At 42.1% G+C, this 23058-nt stretch overlaps 1 protein-coding gene across 1 annotated transcript in view; it reads left to right on the top strand.

Annotated features, from left to right (window-relative positions):
- The window catches only part of LOC116678665 (NACHT, LRR and PYD domains-containing protein 12-like), a 36719-nt gene extending 14819 nt beyond the window's left edge, over positions 1 to 21900 (top strand). The window contains 6 exon segments of the mRNA XM_032508434.1: positions 611 to 784; positions 1539 to 1712; positions 11941 to 12114; positions 18526 to 18699; positions 20507 to 20680; positions 21684 to 21900. Coding sequence (XP_032364325.1) covers positions 611 to 784; positions 1539 to 1712; positions 11941 to 12114; positions 18526 to 18699; positions 20507 to 20680; positions 21684 to 21870 — 1057 coding nt within the window. The 3' untranslated portion in view covers positions 21871 to 21900.
- Positions 21901 to 23058: the final 1158 nt, after the last annotated feature.

Here is a 23058-nt window from a genome sequence, read left to right as displayed (position 1 = left end):
AACAGACTCAAGAACAGTTTCTTCCCTAAGGCCAAAACCACCCTGAACTCACATGTGCGCTGACTCCACTCCACAGCCCCAGACTGTCTTCTTCCTTCCCTTCGACTGTGCAATATCGTTATACTGCTACTGTCATACTGTTATATAATACCTCATAGGACACATGAATCTGTGCAATTTCATTTCATTCATTTCATACAGTGCAATATTTAATATTAACCTTTCCATTCCATTACTGTGCAATATTTACTTATTTATTATTAGTACTTAATCATTTTATTTCATCACTGTGCAATATTATTTATTATTTGTTAACACGTATCTATGTTTACACAATGTGTATTCAAGCTGATTAATATATGTGTACAGTTGCTCTCCGGACTCAGGACTTTGCGCCAGCACCCCCCGCAACTCTTTTTCTTTTCTCTGCACTACCTACACTTTATATCTTTGAATTTAGATTTAGATTTTTTTGATATTTGATATTGTTATCTTATGCTTTTTGTGTCAACGCTGTAAAGGGATTGCTTTAATCTCGTTGCACAAATACCGTGTACTTGTGTATAATGACAATAAAGGCATTCTATTCTATCATTTATTCTTTATTCAGATTGAGGGACTGCAGGTTGTCAGAGACCAGCTGTGCTTCTCTGGTCTCAGCTCTGAAGTCCAACCCCTCCCATCTGAGAGAGCTGGACCTGAGTCATAACTACCTGCAGGATTCAGGAGTGGAGCTGCTGTGTGGTTTTCTGGAGAGTCCAGACTGTAGACTGGAGACTCTGAGGTCAGTTCCCTGACTCTGTTACTATTAGAGATCTAATATCTTTAATTAACAACTGAAACCAATTTGTGTCCAAACCCAACTTCCATCTACAAAGTAGTAAATGTTCTGTAGTTCATATGTTGATGGTTCTTGTAGTCCATTCAGTCTGCAGTCCCAGAAGACTTGTGCTTATTAACAGTTGAAGCCATTACTCTGATTTCTGTTTGATCCTCTTCACATGCATGTCATTTATAAACATGCTGACACCTATATTCAAATAATACAGATCATAATTACTGTTGATGATGATGATGATGATGATGATGATGATGTCAGGTGGTGGTAACTCTATATGTAGATCTCACCTGGAACAGTTGGAGGTGTGTGTGTGACTAGAGAGCAGAAGGATAAACTATTTTTCATTTTTTGAGACAAACTGTTTTTTCTTTATGTTTAAAACAAGTTTTATTTATGTTGCAGTTGTGCAATAACTGAACGGATGATTGGGACTCTACAAACAAATGTTTTGAATTACTGACAGACACACACACACACACACACAGAAATATATATACACACACACACGCACACCCAGATGCACACACATACACAGAAACATACACCCAAACACAAACAGACATACACACACAGACACACATGTAGATTAAAACAAAGAGACCAAAGCATGTTTCCAAATGCAGCTGTTTAAAGGTTCAATAAAGTATTTATTGAATTAGAAATTGGTTTTCATCATCATCATTTATTCTTTTTTCAGATTGAGGGGCTGCAGGTTGTCAGAGACCAGCTGTGCTTCTCTGGTCTCAGCTCTGAAGTCCAACCCCTCCCATCTGAGAGAGCTGGACCTGAGTGACAACATCCTTCATGATTCAGGACTGGAGCTGCTGTGTGGTTTTCTGGAGAGTCCAGACTGTAGACTGGAGACTCTGAGGTCAGTTCCCTGACTCTGTTACTATTAGAGATCTAATATCTTTAATTAACAACTGAAACTAATTCATGTCCAAACACAACTTCCATCTACCAAGTAGTAAATGTTCTGTAGTTCATATGTTGATGGTTCTTGTAGTCCATTCAGTCTGCAGTCCCAGAAGACTTGTGCTTATTAACTGTTGAAGCCATTACTCTGATTTCTGTTTGATCCTCTTCACATGCATGTCATTTATAATCATGCTGACACCTATATTCAAATAATACGGATCATAATTACTGATGATGATGATGAAGGTGATGACGTCAGGGGGTGGTAACTCTATATGTAGACCTCACCTGGGACAGGTGGAGGTGTGTGTATGACTAGAGAGCGGTATGGGAAACTATACTAAACACAGACGCACACACACACACAGAAACACACACACACATTCAAAGAAACACACAAACACAGTATTTTTTTTATTCAGTATTGATGACACTGTAACGGTAACTTCACGGAAATTATATGAAACTAAAGTAACAAGTCAGTTTTGTAAAATGTAAGGAGTCAATGTAAAAAGTAGGCGCAAAAAAAGATTAACTAAAAATATTTATGAAAATCTTCTTGAGTGCAGTAATGATTTACTTCATATCTCTGATAAAACACACACACACAAAGGATCAATAAAGTATTCATTGAATTAGAAATTGATTTTCATCATCATCATTTATTCTTCATTCAGATTGGAGCGCTGCAGTTTGTCAAAGACCAGCTGTGCTTCTCTGACCTCAGCTCTGAAATCCAACCCCTCCCATCTGAGAGAGCTGGACCTGAGTTACAACAATGAGCTGGAGGATTCAGATGTGGAGCTGCTCTGTGGTTTTCTGGAGAGTCCAGACTGTAGACTGGAGACTCTGAGGTCAGTTCACTGACTCTGTTACTATTAGAGATCTAATATCTTTAATTAACAACTGAAACTAATTCATGTCCAAATACAACTTTCAAAGTCAAAGTCTGCTTTATTGTCAATTTCTTCACATGTCAAGACATACACAGAGATCGAAATTACGTTTCTCTCTATCCCACAGTGTAGACAAGACATATTTTAAAAATTAGGTCACAGACAAACAAAACATTCAAGTAAACAATATAAAGATAAGAAGGCATATACAGTGAAGAAAATAAGAGCAGCAGAATTTGTTGAGGATGTGCAATTGTGCATACAGTCAATATAATAGTGCAAAATTCAGGCCAATAAAATCTGTCTAAAATTTCATCAATTTCCTCTATCAAGTTGTAAATGTTCTTTTACTTCATATGTTGATATTTCTTGTGGTCCATTAAGTCTGCAATCCCAGAAGACTTGTGTGTCCTCACAGTGGTGCTGGAGGCCAGGGTGATGCCATCCAGAGTAACTATCTCTTTGGATAATGCGTCATTGAGGTGCTTGGGCCCCAGTGAAATAACGTTAGTTTTATCTGAGTTTAACATTAGAAAATTACAAGTCATCCAGGTTTTAATATCCTGAAGGCACATTTGAAGTTTAGCTAACTGATTAGTTTCATCCGGCTTGATTGATAGATATAATTGAGTATCATCTGCATAACAATGAAAGTTTATGGAGTGTTTCCTGATAATATTGCCTAAAGGAAGCATATATAAAGTGAACAGGATTGGACCGAGCACAGATCCTTGTGGGACTCCATGACTAACCTTGGCGTGCACAGAGGATTCATCGTTGACATGAACAAACTGAGATCGATCTGATAAATAAGACTTAAACCAGCTTAGAGCAGTCCCTTTAATGCCAATTAAATGTTCCAATCTCTGTAATAAGATATAATGGTCAATGGTATCAAATGCAGCGCTAAGATCTAATAACACAAGTACAGAGATAAGTCCTTCGTCTGAAGCAATTAGGAGGTCATTAGTAATTTAACAAGTGCTGTCTCTGTGCTATGATGAACTCTAAATCCTGACTGAAAATCCTCAAATAAGCTGTTGCTATGCAGAAAGTCACACAGCTGTTTGGCGACTGCTTTCTCAAGAATCTTAGAGAGAAATGGAAGGTTGGATATAGGTCTATAGTTGGCTAAAACATCTGGATCAGGGTTGGATATAGGTCTATAGTTGGCTAAAACATCTGGATCAAGGTTGGATATAGGTCTATAGTTGGCTAAGACATCTGGCTCAATGTTGGATATAGGTCTATGGTTGGCTAAAACATCTGGCTCAAGGTTGGATATAGTTCAATAGTTGGCTTAAACATCTGGATCAAGGTTGGATATAGGTCTATAGTTGGCTAAAACATCTGGATCAAGGTTGGATATAGGTCTATAGTTGGCTAAAACATCTGGATCAAGGTTGGATATAGGTCTATAGTTGTCTAGAACATCTGGATCAGGGTTGGGCTTTTTTAGAAGAGGTTTAATTACAGCTACCTTAAAGTGCTGTGGTACATAGCCTGTTAATAAAGATAGATTGGTTATATCTAGTAAAGAAGTGTTGACTAATGGTAAAACCTCTTTAAGTAGCCTAGTCGGGATAGGGTCTAAGAGGCAGGTTGATGGTTTAGATGAAGCCTACTCGGGATGGGGTCTAAGAGGCAGGTTGATGGTTTAGATAAAGAAATAATTGAATTAAATTGATAAAGATCAAGTGAAGCAAAGCAGTCTAAACATGCATCTGGTTTTACAGCTGTTTCTAAGGTTCCTGAGAGATAAGCCAGTTAAAGGCAGGTCTTGGTGAATTTTGCTTCTAATAGTAATAATTTTATCATTGAAGAAGCTCATAAAGTCGTTACTACTAAGAGCTATGGGAATACTTGGCTCAGTAGAGCTGTGACCTTCTGTTAGCCTGGCTACAGTGCTGAAAAGAAACCTGGGGTTGTTCCTGTTTTCCTCTATCAATGACGAGTAGTACGCTGCTCTGGCATTACGGAGGGCCTTCCTATACGTTTTAAGACTATCTTGTCAGGTTAAACGAGAATTTTCCAGTTTGGTGGAGCGCCAGATCTTCTCAAGTTTCCGCGATATTTGCTTTAATTGCGAGTTTCAGTGTTATACCATGGAGCTAACCATCTTGTTTTATTATCTTCTTTTTAGAGGGGCAACAGAGTCTAGAGTCATTCGTAGCGAGCCTGCTGCACTATCAACAAAATGATGGATTTGGGAGGGACTAATAGCATAGGAGTCCTCCGTTACTTTGGGACTTGGTAATGAATTAAATGCTAACGGAATCGCATCCTTAAATTTAGCTACAGCACTATCAGATAGACATCTTGTATAGGAGGTTTTACCTAACGGCGTGTAGTTCAGCAGTATAAACTCAAAAGTTATCAACAGTGGTCAGATAGGAAGGGATTCTGTGGGAACACTATAATGTTCAATTTCAACACCATACCAGAACAAGATCGAGGGTGTGGTTAAAACGGTGAGTTGGTTTATGTACACTTTGAGAGAAGCCAATAGAATCTAATAGAGAGATAAACGCAGTACTAAGGCTATAATAGAATCTAATAGAGAGATAAACGCAGTACTAAGGCTATAATAGAATCTAATAGAGAGATAAACGCAGTACTAAGGCTATAATAGAATCTAATAGAGAGATAAACGCAGTACTAACTATAATAGAATCTAATAGAGAGATAAACGCAGTACTAAGGCTATAATAGAATCTAATAGAGAGATAAACGCAGTACTAAGGCTATAAAATAGATCTAATAGAGAGATAAACGCAGTACTAAGGCTATAATAGAATCTAATAGAGAGATAAACGCAGTACTAAGGCTATAATAGAATCTAATAGAGAGATAAACGCAGTACTAAGACTATAATAGAATCTAAAGAGAGATAAACGCAGTACTAAGGCTATAATAGAATCTAATAGAGAGATAAACGCAGTACTAAGACTATAATAGAATCTTACTAGAGATAAACGCGTACTAAGGCTATAATAGAATCTTAGATTAAAGCATATAATAGAATCTAATAGAGAGATAATGCAGTACTAAGGCTATAATAGAATCTAATAGAGAGATAACGCAGTACTAAGGCTATAATAGAATCTAATAGAGAGATAAACACAGTACTAAGGCTATAATAAATCTAATAGAGAGATAAACACAGTACTAAGGCTATAATAGAATCTAATAGAGAGATAAACGCAGTACTAAGGCTATAATAGAATCAATAGAGAGATAACGCAGTGCTAAGGCTATAATAGAATCTAATAGAGAGTTAAACACAGTACTAAGGCTATAATAGAATCTAATAGAGAGATAAACGCAGTACTAAGGCTATAATAGAATCTAATAGAGAGATAAACACAGTACTAAGGCTATAATAGAATCTAATAGAGAGATAAACACAGTACTAAGGCTATAATAGAATCTAATAGAGAGATAAACGCAGTACTAAGGCTATAATAGAATCTAATAGAGAGATAAACGCAGTACTAAGGCTATAATAGAATCTAATAGAGAGATAAACGCAGTACTAAGGCTATAATAGAATCTAATAGAGAGATAAACGCAGTACTAAGGCTATATAGAATCTAATAGAGAGATAAACAGTACTAAGGCTATAATAGAATCTAATAGAGAGATAAACGCAGTACTAAGACTATAATAGAATCTAATAGAGAGATAAACACAGTACTAAGGCTATAATAGAATCTAATAGAGAGATAAACGCAGTACTAAGGCTATATAGAATCTAATAGAGAGATAAACGCAGTACTAAGGCTATAATAGAATCTAATAGAGAGATAAACGCAGTACTAAGGCTATAGATCTAAATAGAGAGATAAACACAGTACTAAGGTTATAATAATCTAATAGAGAGATAAACACAGTACTAAGGCTATAATAGAATCTAATAGAGAGATAAACGCAGTACTAAGGCTATAATAGAATCTAATAGAGAGATAAACGCAGTACTAAGGCTATAATAGAATCTAATAGAGAGATAAACGCAGTACTAAGGTTATAATAATGAATCTAATAGAGAGATAAACACAGTACTAAGACTATAATAGAATCTAATAGAGAGATAAACGCAGTGCTAGGCTATAATAGAATCTAATAGAGAGATAACACAGTACTACGGCTATAATAGAATCTAATAGAGAGATAAACACAGTACTAAGACTATAATAGAATCTAATAGAGAGATAAACGCAGTACTAAGGCTATAATAGAATCTAATAGAGAGATAAACACAGTACTAAGGCTATCATTCTCAACGTCCACATGAATATTAAAATCCCCTACAATAAGAACTTGGTCTGTTTAAGGACTAATTTGCAAAAACTCTCTGCAAATTCAGATAAGACTTCAGAGAACTGGACCAGGTGCTCGTACACTATAACAAATAGCACTGGTTCAGAGTCGGGACCAGGTGCTTGGTACACTAGAACCAAATAGAACTGGTTCAGATTCTGAACCAGGTGCTCGGTACACTAGAACAAATAAAAGTGGTTCAGTGATTTCCAACTTGGGTTGAAAGACTAAGAACAGACTTTCAAATGAGTTATAATTCAGTTTAGTTTAGAGCTGATTAGTAGACTAGAATCAAAGATAGCTGCAACTCCACCTCCTCGCCGGCCCTCGAGGAATGTGAGTATTAATATGACTGGGGGGTGACTCATTTAGACTAACATATTCTCCATCACCCAGGCAGGTTTCAGTAAGACAGAATAAATCAATATTAGAATCTGATATTAATTCATTTACTAGTCCCCCTTTAGAAAGAGAGATCTGATGTTTAAGAGTCCACATTTAATTCTCCTATTCTTTTGAACTATTGCACTTGTGGTTTTAATTGTTATGAGGTTTTCATGCACTGCTCCTCTTCTGTTTACCTTTGATTTAAATAATTTCAATGGTGGGGGGGCAGACACCGTCACTATGGGGTTTTACTAGGTAACACCTGGAATAAAGGAGCAGAGAAGTGTGTTAGACTGGGACTCTGCCTCCTGGTCCCAACTCTGGATTGTCAAGGATCAGGTCCACTAATAAACTTGTCAAGATTTCTAGAAATGAGAGCAGCTCCAGCCCAAGTGGGATGAAAAATATACAGATCATAATTACTGTTGATGATGATGATGATGATGATGATGGTAATGATGATGAGGTCAGGGGCTGGTAACTCTATATGTAGACCTCACCTGGGACAGGTGGAGGTGTGTGTGTGACTAGAGAGCAGAAGGACAAACTATTTTCCATATTTTGAGACTTTATGTTTAAAAACAAGTTTTATTTACGTTGCTGTGTCAGTTGGGCAAAAACTGAACGGATGATTGGGACTCTACGAACAAATGTGTTTATTTACTGACACACACATACACACACATACACAGAGACGAACACAGAAACCCACACACACAAACACATACACAGACAGACACACATACACACACACGCACACACAATCACACACACACACACACTGTCTAGTGCAGTTTGGCATCGTTGCTTAAGATGGCAGCGCGCACAGACGCAGCGGCTCACAGCTCTCCCTATTTGTGCTTCTTTTTGTGTTTATTGTATGCTGTAAGTTTGTCTACTCAAATTACGAAACACTACAGTCGTCTGGACCTGCTGGACATCGGTTTCCAATTGAAGGTGACCATCTCCGGCGACTTTTACCGCACTCACAACATTCCGGACGAAATAGCGAGACCAGCGGGATCTCCGTGGATTGTTATCGGGTCTGGCAGGCGACGCAGACGGCGACGCGAGAGGAAACAAAAACGAGGCTGCAGGGCTGGGCTACTGCTCAAGCTAAGGAAACAGCCACTTAAACCCCCGCTGCCGAGCCTCTACCTTACAAATGCCAGATCCATGGTACACAAAACAGACGATTTGGAAATACAGCTGGCTGGTAATCGTTATGTTCGTGATTGCTGTGTGCTTATCATCACAGAGACATGGCTACGCACGCAAATCCCTGATGCCATGGTGCAGCTAGCAGGCCGTACGCTACACAGATGGGACAGAAACAGTGACGCCGGGAAGAACAGAGGAGGTGGGCTCTGCATCTACGTGCATGAAGGCTGGTGTAATAATAGCACTATCTTGGACAGACACTGTTCTCCTGACTTGGAGTTTATGTTGGTGAGATGCAGACCCTTTTTTCTGCCTAGAGAGCTAGCCGTTATTGTCATCACTGCAGTCTATATACCACCAGATGCTAATGTAAACACGGCTCTCTCTCTGCTGCTAAATGCCGTCAATACCCACCAGCGCGCCCACCCCAGTGGAGTCCACATTATTGCAGGGGACTTCAATAAGGCAAATCTCAAGACTGTATTACCAAAATTCCACCAATATGTAAAATGCCCTACAAGAGGGGGAAACACTCTGGATCATGTATATTCTAACATCAAGCATGCGTACAGAGTTGTACCCCTTCCCCACCTGGGCCGGTCAGACCACCTCTCCCTGCTCCTCACTCCGGCATATACCCCCTCAGGCGACAAACAAGCCCACAAAAAAGACCATCACCACCTGGCCGAGGACGCCCTCCACGATTACAGGACTGCTTCGATAACACACAGTGGGAAGCCTTCTACCACGAAGACCTGGAATATTCACAGATACAGTATTGTCCTACATCAAGTACTGTATTGGGAATGTCACTGTGGAAAAGTGTATCTGGGTGTCCTCAAACCAGAAACCCTGGATGACGCGCCAGGTCCGCATGCTCCTCCGGCCCTGACTCAGCCTTCCGGTCAGGCGACAGAACATCGTCCAGCGCCGCTCGTGCCAACCTGAGGAGAGGCATTAGGACTGCTAAAGTTGAATATAAGAGGAGGATAGAGGAACAGCTCAACAACCCCAGGCAAGTGTGGCGGGGCATACAGACCATCACCAATTACAGAGGCTGTGCTGTGACACCCGGGAATTTGGATGCGGGACGGCAGAGAGCTGAACAGCTTCTTTGCCCGCTTTGAGTCTCAACACAGCATCCAGCCTCATCACTTCAACAACCATCACAACCCCCACTAGCTCCCAGCACCCCCCCCCCCCCCCACTTACTCTTGAGGTACAGGATGTGTGGCGGGCGCTCTGTGCAGTGAACCCCAGAAAGGCTGCTGGTCCAGATGGAGTACCTGGGAAGCTGCTCAAGGCATGTGCTTGGCAGCTATCACAGGTCTTTACAGACATCTTCAATCTATCTCTGGAACAAGCTGTCATTCCACCCTGTTTGAAGTCTGCTATAATCATCCCGATCCCTAAAAAGTCACCCACGACCAGCCTCAATGATTTTCGCCCCATAGCACTAACCCCAGTCATCACCAAATGCTTAGAGAAACTGATTTTGAAACACATCAAGCCTGTCTACCTTCCACACTGGATCCGCATCAGTTTGCATATCGGACTAACAGACCGAAGACGCCATAGCCATTGCTCTCTACTCAGCGCTGAGTCACCTGGAGAAACAGGGAGCTACGTTAGGATGCTCTTCGTTGACTTCAGCTCAGCTTTTAACACAATAATACCGGACATTCTGATCCCAAGCTAACCAACTTGGGGTGCCACCACAAACTTGCTCCTGGATAAAGAACTTTTTAGTCAACCGACCCCAGCAGGTGAAACGGGTCCTCACCTCTCTTCTTCCCGCACTCTTAGCACTGGCTCTCCACAGGGCTGCGTGCTGAGCCCATACTCTACTCCCTATACACATCCGACTGCAGTCCCGCCCACCCAGAGAACATCATCATCAAGTTCGCTGATGATACAACGGTGGTGGGGCTGATTACAGGGGAAACGAGGCGCCTATAGAGATGAGGTCCTGAAACTTAGTGAGTGGTGTGCATCAAACAACCTGGCACTAAACATCAACAAGACCAAGGAACTCATCCTGGACTTCAGCTGCACGGAGGAGCGACAGGAAGCAACTGCAGAGGGTGACAAACACTGCACAAAAAATAATTGGCTGCCCTCTGCCCTCTTTGACTGCCATCTAAAACTCCCGTTGTCTCAGTAGGGCCAGAAACATCCTGAGGGACACACTCACCCGGCTCCCATCTCTTTAACCTGTTGCCCTCAGGCAGGCGCTTCAGTGTCAATACGGGCCAGAAACAATAGACTCAGGGACAGCTTTTTCCCAAAGCTGTCACCATACTCAACCTACACTCAGACTTGCACTAATGTATGTATATGTATATTTATGTATGTGTTATTAATGTGTGCACTTTTAGAGAGTGCTCTCCAAATTTCATTGTACTGGTACAATGACAATAAAGGCTTTCAATTCAACTCATTCAAAGAAAACACACACGTGTACTCATACTCACAAACAGACACACACACACACATAGACACACACACACAAAGAAACAGACCCACACTTTCACAAATACACACAGACACACATACAACCAGAAACGCACACAATACCACAAACAGATACACACACAACACACACACACCACAACCCTTCTCATCCTCCCGTCAGTCCTCTGCTAACGAGCACGGACCATTCCTGCTGTAGTCCCACTTCTGATGGTCCAGCATTGTTCAAATCAACACTCATGTTGAAACCCTGACAGGAAATGAGGAGCGGGATGAACGTGACCAACGCAGTTTTCCTGGCGTTCCTGTAGCAGAGAGAGCGACCGGCTCGGCTCGCGCCTCTCAACATCTTTTAAAGGGACCTGTGTGGATCTGAAATGAAGACAGATTCAACATCTGCACGGCTCTTTCTCCTTCACATGTTTTCAGGAACACAGTGTCGCTCCTCTGTTCCTAAAATAACAGATCCTGTTCCGTCCGAGCCGCCATGACAGTCGCTTTGAAGTCCTCCAGCAGCCAGACCCACGTGACGCTCTCGTCCAATCAGCTGCCGTCACGGGCTCCCTTCCTTGTCTGTGTGCTCAATAAGGAAAGAAAATAAAGGAAGAAATATGAATTATTAGATTGAATATTTTTATATAATATTTATTGTGATTCAGTATTGATGACACGGAAACGGTAACTCTACTGAAATTATACGAAACTACTGTAACGAGCCAATTTAGTAAAAAGTAAAAAGTCGGCACACAAGGTTAAAGTAAAAATATCTAAAAAATCTACTTGAGTACAGCAACAAAGTACTTCCCTTCTCTGATAAACAGACACACATGTAGACGAAAACAAAGAGACCAAAGCATGTTTCCAAATGCAGCTGTTTAAAGGATCAATAAAGTTTTTATTGAATTAGAAATTGATTTTCATCATCATCATTTATTCTTTATTCAGATTGAGGGGCTGCAGTTTGTCAGAGACCAGCTGTGCTTCTCTGGTCTCAGCTCTGAAGTCCAACCCCTCCCATCTGAGAGAGCTGGACCTGAGTACCAACGAGCTGCAGGACTCAGACGTGGAGCTGCTGTGTGGTTTTCTGGAGAGTCCAGACTGTAGACTGGAGACTCTGAGGTCAGTTCCCTGACTCTGTTACTATTAGAGATCTAATATCTTTAATTAACAACTGAAGCTAATTCATGTCCAAACACAACTTCCATCTATCAAGTAGTAAATGTTCTGTAGTTCATATGTTGATGGTTCTTGTAGTCCATTCAGTCTGCAGTCCCAGAAGACTTGGCTTATTAACTGTTGAAGCCATTACTCTGATTTCTGTTTGATCCTCTTCACATGCATGTCATTTATAATCAGCTGACACCTATATTCAAATAATACGGATAATAATTACTGGGGGGGCCTAGCCAGTCTCCAGACCTAAACCCAATAGAGAATCTTTGGAGGGAGCTCAAACTTCGTGTTTCTCAGCAACAGCCCAGAAACCTGACTGGTCTGGAGAAGATCTGTGTGGAGCGGGGGCCAAAATCCCTTCTGCAGGGTGTCAGACCTGGTGAAGGGCTACAAGAAACGTTAGAAACAAAGCCTGCTGGACCAGATATTAATTAACATTGATTTTCTCAGGTGTTTAAATACTTATTTGCAGCTGTATCATACAAATAAATAGTTAAAAAATCATACATTGGGATTTCTGGATATTTTTTTAGATTATGTCTCTCACAGTGGACATGTCTTTCACAGTGGACATGTCTCTCACAGTGGACATGTCTCTCACAGTGGACATGCACCTATGAGGACTATTTCAGACCCTCCATGATTTCTAAGTGGGAGAACTTGCAAAAAAACAGGGTGTTCAAATACTTATTTTCCTCACTGTATGTTGCAGTTTGAACGGAGGATTACGACTCTACGAATGATTTGATTTACTGCTCCTACAGACACACACACACACACACAAAAACACACAGAAACACACACAAAAACAACAAACACAAACACAATCACACACTTTCACACACACACACACACACACACAGAGTAACACACAGACACACAGAAAAACACACGGAGAAATCAACACCGGCACACACACCCTTCCAGGGACACACACACGCACAGAGAGACACCCACACATTCACGCACACACCCACACGCTCACGCTCACACACACTGACACAGAGATACAAACAGAAGCACACACAAACACAAACAAACATTCACATAAATATACACACAGACACACACACACACAGACACACATTCAGAGACATGCACATACACAGAACCACACCCAGACATGTAGATAAAAAAACAGAGTCCAAAGCATGTTTACAATTGCAGCTGTTTAAATGATCAGTAAAGTTTTTTTTTAATTAGAATATGATTTTCATCATCATCCTTTATTTTTTATTCAGATTGAGGGGCTGCATGTTGTCAGAGACCAGCTGTGCTTCTCTGGCCTCAGCTCTGAAGTCCAACCCCTCCCATCTGAGAGAGCTGGACCTGAGTTACAACGATCTGCAGGATTCAGATGTGAAGCTGCTGCGTGATCTTGTGGAGAGTCCAGAATGGAGACTGCAGACTCTGAGGTCAGTAGAGGGTTGGACTCAGTCCATGCTGGTCTCAGCAGTTTTGGACTAAACACAGTTAGTATCAACGCACAGATCCAGTACTTCCTGTAGACCTCCAACCTTCTCAGTGAAGCTGTGAGAGGAGAGAGAGGACAGTCAGCCAATCAGATGAATATCCTGTCAAAAAATGATGCAGAAAAACTAGTCCATGCATTTGTTACTTCCAGGCTGGATTTCTGCAATTCTTTATTATAAGGCTGCTCGAAAAAGTCCATAAAGACTCTTCAGCTGATCCAGAATGCTGCAGCACGTGTTCTGACAGGAACCAGGAAAAGAGACCACATCTCTCCTGTTTTAGCTTCTCTACATTGGCTTCCTGTAAAATCTAGAATAGAATTTAAAATCCTTCTTCTCACCTACAAAGCTCTTCATGGTCAGGCACCATCTTATCTTAAAGAGCTCATAGTACCTTACAACCCTACAAGAGCACTACGCTCCCAGAATGCAGGGCTACTTCTGGTTCCTAGAGTCTCTAAAGGTAGAATGGTAGCCAGAGTGTTCAGCTATCCAGCTCCTCTCCTGTGGAACCAGTTTTCAGTCTGGGATAAGGGACCAGAGCGTTCAGCTATCAGGCTCCTCTCCTGTGGAACCAGGTTCCAGTCTGGGTCCAGGGACCAGTGTGTTTAGCTATCAGGCTCCTCTCCTGTGGAACCAGGCTCCAGTCTGAGTCCAGGGACCAGAGCGTTCAGGTTCCAGTTTGCACTGAGTACCTATCTCTTCCTCCTCTCTATCTGTATGCAACCTCATTCCATTTATTGCATGTTACTAACTCAACTTCTTCCCTTTCCCGGAGTCTTGCGCTCTCCTCTCTCTCTCTTGCCCCTTCCCTCTCTTTTCCTATCACTTCCTGCTGGCGGTTCTGGTTCTGGATCTGTGGTTGGAGTCACCTGCTGCCTCCATGTTCCTGCTTGACACCCTTTGCTACAATTCTCCATCTCTTCCCTCTCTCTCTCTCTCTCTCTCTCTTTATACCCCCTTACCCCAAACCGGTCTAGACAGATGCCCCCCACCCTGAGCCATGGTTCCGCTCAAGGTTTCTCCCTCTTAAAGGAAGTGTTTCCTTGCCTCTGTGGCCATAGTGCTTGCTCTTGGTGGGAACTGTTGGGCTTCCAGTTCTTTATGGAAAGACCTGGGAGAGAAATAACATCCCAGACTCCGGTCTAGACCTGCTCTTTATGGAAAGCGCACTGAGATAACTGTTGTTGAGCCAGAAGCTTGTTGTGATCATGTGTTTGAGTTGATGTGAAGACGACTGTTGTTGTTGTGTTGATGTCTGCAGGAAATAAATCTGGATTACAGCGGACAGCATGACATCATGATCAGAGACATCAACCTGTCCAACCATCAAATCTGATCTCAGTGTTTCTTCTCTCATTTCAACACTAAACAGCTGATCACTTCATCTTTGTCACAGCTCTGAGATCAGTCTGACTGAAGGAAATCAAGTGTTAAAGGTTCATCTGATGAGGATTTAGTGGACCTCTCCCAAGAAGATAACTGCTTTATTCATGTTTATCCCTTCAGGGTGGATGACAGAGTCTACAGGGCTGCACCTGCCAGACAGGAAGCAGGTGAGTAAATATCTCAAAGAAACATAACGGGGCTGTTAAAGCAGGACCAGAACTGGAGACTAGCTGCTGGAGCTTTAAGGTGCTGGTTGGTCCCAGTAACCACAGCAGGTCTGCTGCTTTCTTCTTCTCTGTCTTCAGTCTCTCATTTCTGTTAAATGTTGTTGGTGAAACTCGGTCTTGACTTTGTACCGACCCACTTTGGATGTGGTCTGGACTTAACCATGATTTAATATCTCCATTGGGACTTTATTGGAAGTTGTCAGTAGATAACAACAGGAACCAGGAGGATAAAGACCTGCTCCAAAGGGCTCTGATGGACCTCTGCTAGACCTTTATTAATGTGGGTCACCAGGATTTCCAAAAGGGACTTTACCCTCTGCTGTGTCCTCTTGTCTCCCCAGATCCGTCTCCGTCAAAGACAGACCCTGATGTGTGTGAGGACAGCAGAGAGGACCAGCTGTCTCCTGATGGTCCAGAGAGTTGAAGCAGCAGCTTGTGGTGGAGAGGCTCTCCATCCAGATGTCAGTCTTTCACTTTACATTTAATTCATCTGGCAGTGGTCAGACTGGGGGGGGGGGGGGGGTCCTCAGTGTTACCCCTCCAGGTTTACTGTTCCTTTACCTTCTCCTCTCTCTCTCCTCTTCCTCTTCATCATCAACTCATTCAATCTCTTCTCTTCTTCCTCACCTCTGAAACCACGAGCTGCTGTCAGACAGTCCTGCAGGCTTCATCTGTGCACGTATACAGAGGAAATAGTGCACGTGGAGTAGAAAGGGAAGTGGTGGATACAGAGGAAATAGTGCACGTGGAGTAGAAAGGGAAGTGGTGGATACAGAGGAAATAGTGCACGTGGAGTAGAAAGGGAAGTGGTGGATACAGAGGAAATAGTGCACGTGGAGTAGAAAGGGAAGCAGTGAGGATCCTGTCACATAGACAGGACTGTGAGAGTTGGGGGGGCAGTTTCTAATCAACTCTTCTTCTTCTTCTTCTTTTTCTTCTTCTTCTTCTTCTTCTTCCAGGAAATGTCCCCCTTCACAGCTGAGCTGCTGACTGAGTCTGGAGAGACTTCATACAGGTAACCCAGTCCTCCAATGCCCAGTCCTTCATCATTCAGCAGCTCCACTTTAATCTAATGTCCCCTTTATCTCTTTTTACTGGATCAGGAGACTCCAGCAGAACTGCCCCCCCCACACACACACCCACACCCACACACACACACACACACACACACACACACACACACCACACACACACACACACACACGTCACCTGTCCCTGCTTCCAGAGCTTACCCTCCACTTTTAAAGCTCGTTCCCTTCTTCCTCCTGCAGCTGCTTCTCTCTCTCGTCCAGAGAGACTTTCTGAGTCAGCAGTGATCCCATTTCTAGTTTTAGGACTTTTTACCAGGACTAAAGCTGGAGGAGTTTTGTGTTTGTGTTGCCGGGCAGATTACGTCTGATAAAGCTGCATATTGGAAATATTTCTACATGTTACTCTGCAAATGTCTTAGTTGTGTCCAACGCTGTGAGAGTGAGCCGATGGTGATCGAAAGTATCTTCTGTCATCATTAATCCACGGGGGGGGGGGGGGCGAGACTAGCGATGTAGCATCTACAGTTCCATAAGCTCGACACGATATCAACAAGCAGCGACTAATGATCAGATTAATAATCAGCACCAACAGCACTCCTTCCTCAGATGATCACATTAATGTGGGACACAGCTGCAGCGTTAGCAGTTCATACATTAAGAACCATACCTGGTTCTCCATCTGCCAGGACTCCTGCAGCCTTCCTTACAGTATTTAATGTTGGCCTGTTGGTCGACCTGTTTTATAGTTCCCGCTGTGTTCAGGGTCTGGCCAGAGATTGGGGATCCAGTGCATTCTCAACAGTGTGAACTACAAGCCTGTAGTCTTTAGACCTCCGTTCCCGGTAGGAGTTTGGTGAAAAAGGCTTTGGCATTTACCACAGACCTGATCTCTTTGTCCGGGGATGCATGTTTCTTCTGTTTCAGGAAGCAGTCAGGCTGTGGAGTCTTCTCTAGGACACATCTGGACCTGTGTCCCCTCTATTTCAGAGAGAGTTTGATTCCCTTTCTGTGGTCCCAGCTGTAGGAAACAGAAATCATCCAGGCTCCTGGTATCTAAAAGATGCAAAACCTCAATATTTAAATGATTTCAATGTGGAATCACATCCCCCCCCCCCCCACCTCTATTGTCACCCCATTAGGTTTCATCATAGCTTGATTCATGCCGGCCCGTCATTAGGATCTCGCTCAATACTGGACCAGAACTGGACCAGGTAGTTCCTCTTTAGTGGAACGGTTGAGGGTGGATTCTTGATGTAAACATTAAGACTTTAATAAAAGGGACGGGGGGGGTGGGGCTCTCTCCTCGCTCCGTTGACTTGTATTGTGTGAAGGTTCCTCCTCTTTATTCTATCTGCTAGAAAACATCAGAACCAGCCCTAAAAGCTGCTAGGTGCTGATCTTCACCACCAGAGGACTAAATAACCCAGAACTTAAGTTTTCATAAGCTGGCGAGCTGAAAAAATTAGTTTTCATAAAGAAAGAAGTGGATCCAGACGTGAGGATTCAGCAGAAAGAATGGGAAGACTGTAGGATCCCACAGCATCATCACACCACCCTGTGTGTTAGCTTAGCTTACAGACAGAAGCAGAGAACACCCCCCCCCCAGGTGGGCGTGGCTTTCAGAGTATGATGTGATGCTCTCTGTCTCTATGCAGCAGGTCAGAGGGAACCTTGTACAACTCTGTCATCTCCTTCATATCCAAAGGGAAATATCCCAAATCAACTTTAAATATGTGAATGAGAATCAAATGTACCAGGAAGTGGAGGCGAGCCCCCCCCCCCCCCCCCCCCCAATATCTCTAATTATTGTTGGATGTGAGAGAGGAACCAAACATCTCCATACTCGTTAAATAAAAGCTGCACCTTTACCTGGTCTAGTTTCCAACGAGGAGCATCTTTAGAGATGGGCCGAGCTTTTTAGAGCTCGTTCTTCTCCTTTCATCTGGTCGCCCAAAACATTTCTTAAAAAATAGAAAGAACTTACCAAAAGATTAATTAGGATTGTTAGTATTGTCGTAAGGGAAGAGGGATCATTTTCTTCATCTGAATGATCCAGTATCGATTCCACAGAACGGATCTCTGTCTGTCTGCATGGGGGTTTTGAAAGGGATCCCGTGACCTCTGACCTCATCATATCGGAATCAAACTTCAGACCCTTGTCAATCAAAACGTGATTTTTAGGATAAAAGAGTCAGATTTGATTATATTTTAAATGTTTCTTATTCTCTGTCATCACAGGCTTATTAACTGTCACCTCTCTGAGACTGAGTGTGAAGTCGTGGCCTCAGCTCTGAAGTCCAACCCCTCCCATCTGAGAGAGCTGGACCTGAGACACAACATCCTTGAGGATTCAGCCGTGGAGCGTCTGTGTGCTGGACTGCAGAGTCCAAACTGTAGACTGGAGACTCTGAGGTCAGTTCATGTTTCGTACTCACATACAGTTTATTTGACTACTGACATTACTATTTGAATATGAATCTTCATAAATATGTTGGCTAATGTTAGCTAATCTCAGATTTTTTTTCTATCCACATGCTTTTGATATCACGTCTGACAAACAATCACTTATGTGAGAGGGTTGTGGGAGTGAGACACACAAAGAAATACATGGCATTTGGGGGCCTGAAGAACCCAGTGCTAACTCTACGTACCGAGTAATGTTAGTACGGGAGGGGGTAGTTTGAAAATGACCTTAACAACCACATCCACCTAGCCAGAATGCTAATGTTTTCATTAGTGAGCTAGCTCTTGTTTCCTTCATGGAGACAGCTAAAGGTCATGTTAGCTTCCCTACAGCTGTTAGCGTTAGCTTCACTTCATATACCTTCTAACAGCTGGATTCTCAGTAACGGGACAATCTGCAAGGAACAGGTTGGAGGAACGTTAGTGACAGCACCGTTAGCCGTTAGCAGCACCATTAGCATCGTGGCTAACACTACTGTTTCTTAGTTAGTGACACATGGTTGTGGCTGTGCTTTCCAACATGATGTCATTGTTCTAACCGAGCACCATTAGACTTGTTCCATCATGTTTCATTATAGAGATCTCTGTTGATTGGGTTTGTAGCTGTGGACTCGTGGTGGAAAAGGAATGGAAACACACACACACATACGCATACACAATCACACAGAGACACACAAACATACACACAAAAAGACAAACGCATACAATGGAGTTCGGAAGTTTGGGCACCCCAGGTAAAAATGTTTATTAATGTGCATAAAGAAGCCAAGAATAGATGGAAAAATCTCCAAAAGGATCAATTGACAGATTAGACAGATTAGACATTCGTATGATATGTCATCATTTACACTTTCAAAATAACAGAAAACAAAAAAATGGCATCCACAAAGGCTTGGGCAGAGTTATCACCTGGTCTTTTCAAACGATGATTGAGAACAATCCATGACACTGTCAGGTCTCAGCTTTCCAAAGGGGGGGGCATGCAAGAAAATCTGCAGGGGGGCAGTACATGGTATTAACTCTGCAGGGGGCCCAAACTTTTGCAGACGCCATTTTTTTTGTTTACTGTTATTTTGAAAGCGTAAATGATAAAAAGGAATCTATCTTTTTGTGACATATTATATGAATGTCTAGTCTGTCATTTGATGCCTTTTGGAGATTTTTAATCTTTTCTCGGCTTCTTTTTGCACATTAATACACATTTTTACCTGGGGGGCCCAAACTTTCGAACCCACTGTATGTATATGTAAGGGCGGCTGTGGCTCAGTGGTAGAGCGGTTGCCTGCCAATCGGAGGGTTGGTGGTTCGATCCCCGCCCCTGCAGTCATTGTCGAAGTGTCCTTGGGCAAGATACTGAACCCCAAGTTGCCCCCGGTGCTGCGCATCGGAGTGTGAATGTGTGTGAATGTTTATCTGATGAGCAGGTGGCACCTTGTACGGCAGCCCCCGCCACAGTGTATGAATGTGTGTGAATGGTGAATGTTTCCTGTAGATGTAAAAGCGCTTTGAGCAGTTGTTAAGACTGGAAAAGATGTATAAATACACACATTTACATTTACATATATATTTGACAAATGTAAGGCGTAAAAGTAAAAAGTCGGCTCAAGAAAGATAAAGTAAAAAAGTCTACAGTTTGTACAGTAACAACGTACTTTTCAAATCATAGTAGTTTCCAAATCCAAATGTTTAAAGGATCAATAAAGTATTTATTGAATTAGAAATTGATTTTCATCATCATTATTTATTTTTTATTCAGATTGAGGGGCTGCAGGTTTTCAGAGACCAGCTGTGCTTCTCTGGTCTCAGCTCTGAAGTCCAACCCCTCCCATCTGAGAGAGCTGGACCTGAGTCTCAACAACCTGCAGGGTTCAGGACTGGAGCTGCTGTGTGGTTTTCTGGAGAGTCCAGACTGTAGACTGGAGACTCTGAGGTCAGTTCCCTGACTCTGTTACTATTAGAGATCTAATATCTTTAATTAACAACTGAAACTAATTCATGTCCAAACACAACTTCCATCTATCAAGCAGTAAATGTTCTGTAGTTCATATGTTGATGGTTCTTGTAGTCCATCCAGTCTGCAGTCCCAGAAGACTTGTGCTTATTAACTGTTGAAGCCATTAGTCTAATTTCTGTTTGATCCTCTTCACATGCATGTCATTTATAATCATGCTGACACCTATATTCTAATAATACGGATCATAATTACTGTTGATGATGATGATGATGATGATGATGATGATGATGATGATGAGGTCAGGGGGGGGTAACTCTATATGTAGACCTCACCTGGGCCAGGTGGAGGTGTGTGTGTGACTAGAGAGCAGAAGGACAAACTATTTTTCATTTTTTGAGACAAAAGTTTTTTTCTTTATGTTTAAAACAAGTTTTATTTATGTTGCTGTTGTGCAAAAACTGAACGGATGATTGGGACTCTACGAACAAATGTGTTGATTTACTGACACACACACACAGAAATACACACACACACACACACACACACACACACACAGACAGACTGCTCCTACACACAAACATACACACTCACAGACACACATTAAGAGACACACATACATACACAGAAACATATAAATACACACAGTATTTTATTTCAGTATTGATGGTGTGAAAATTCATAACTTCACTGAAATTATATGAAACTAAAGTAACGAGTCAGTTTCGGATAATGTAAGGAGTCAGAGAAAAAAGTTGGCGCAAAAAAAGATAAACCTAAAATATCTATAAAAATATTCTAGAGAGCAGTAACAAAGTACTTCCCATCTCTGATAAACACACACACACACACACACACACCGACATTTAGATGAAAACAAAGATACCAGAGCATGTTTCCAAATGCAACTGTTTAAAGGATCAATAAAGTTTTTATTGAATTAGAAATTGATTTTCATCATCATCATTTATTCTTTATTCAGATTGAGGGGCTGCAGTTTGTCAGAGACCAGCTGTGCTTCTCTGGCCTCAGCTCTGAAGTCCAACCCCTCCCATCTGAGAGAGCTGGACCTGAGACACAACAAGCTGCAGGATCCAGGACTGGAGCTGCTGTGTGGTTTTCTGGAGAGTCCAGACTGTAGACTGGAGACTCTGAGGTCAGTTCCCTGACTCTGTTACTATTAGAGATCTAATATCTTTAATTAACAACTGAAACTAATTCATGTCCAAACACAACTTCCATCTAACAAAGTAGTAAATGTCTGTAGTTCATGTGTTGTATGGTTCTTGTAGTCCATTCAGTCTGCAGTCCCAGAAGACTTGTGCTTATAACTGTTGAAGCCATTACTCTGATTTCTGTTTGATCCTCTTCACATGCATGTCATTTATAATCATGCTGACACCTATATTCAAATAATACGGATCATAATTACTGATGATGATGATGATGATGATGATGACGATGATGATGATGATGATAACAGTGGGTGGTAACTCTATATGTAGACCTCACCTGGGACAGGTGGTGTTTGTGTGACTAGAGAGCAGAAGGACAAACTATTTTTCAACGTCTGCTAACGAGCACGGACCACTTCCTGCCGTAGTCCCACTTCTGATGGTCAGCATTGTTCCAAATCAACACTCATGTTGAAACCCTGACAGGAAATGAGGAGCGGGATGAACGTGACAAACGCAGTTTTCCAGCTGGCGTTCCTGTAGCAGATGAGGAGCGACCGGCTCGGCTCGCCGCCTCTCAACATCTTTTAAAGGGACCTGTGTGGATCTGAAATGAAGACAGGTTCAACATCTGCACGGCCTCTTTCTCCTTCAGATGTTTTCAGGAACACGTTTCGCTCCACTCTGTTCCTAAAATACAAGATCCTGTTCCGTCCGAGCCGCCATGACAGTCGCTTTGAAGTCCTCCAGCAGCCAGACCCACGTGACGCTCTCGACCAATCAGCTGCCGTCACGGGCTCCCTTTCTTGTCTGTGTGCTCAGTAAGGAAAGAAAATAAAGGAAGAAATATAAATTGTTAGTTTGAATATTTTCATATAATGCTTTTTTTAATTTAGTAACTCCACTGAAATTACATGAAACTAGAGTAACCAGCCAATTTAGTAAAATGTAAGGAGTCAAAGTAAAAAGTTGGCACAACAAAGTTGTCTAAAATATCTAAAAAACATGTAGATTCAATTTCAATTCAATTCAGTTCAATTTTATTTATAGTATAAATTCATAACAGAGTATCTCAAGACACTTTACAGATAGACCACACTCCAGAATTTACAAGGACCCAACAGTTCTAGTAGTTTCCTCCAGGCAGCAACAGGGCCACAGTGGAGAGGAAAAACTTCCTTT

The sequence above is a fragment of the Etheostoma spectabile genome, unplaced genomic scaffold (genome assembly GCF_008692095.1).
Source record: "Etheostoma spectabile isolate EspeVRDwgs_2016 unplaced genomic scaffold, UIUC_Espe_1.0 scaffold00007636, whole genome shotgun sequence".
Taxonomy (NCBI): Eukaryota; Metazoa; Chordata; class Actinopteri; order Perciformes; family Percidae; genus Etheostoma; species Etheostoma spectabile.
This window is presented reverse-complemented; position numbering and strand designations above follow the sequence as displayed.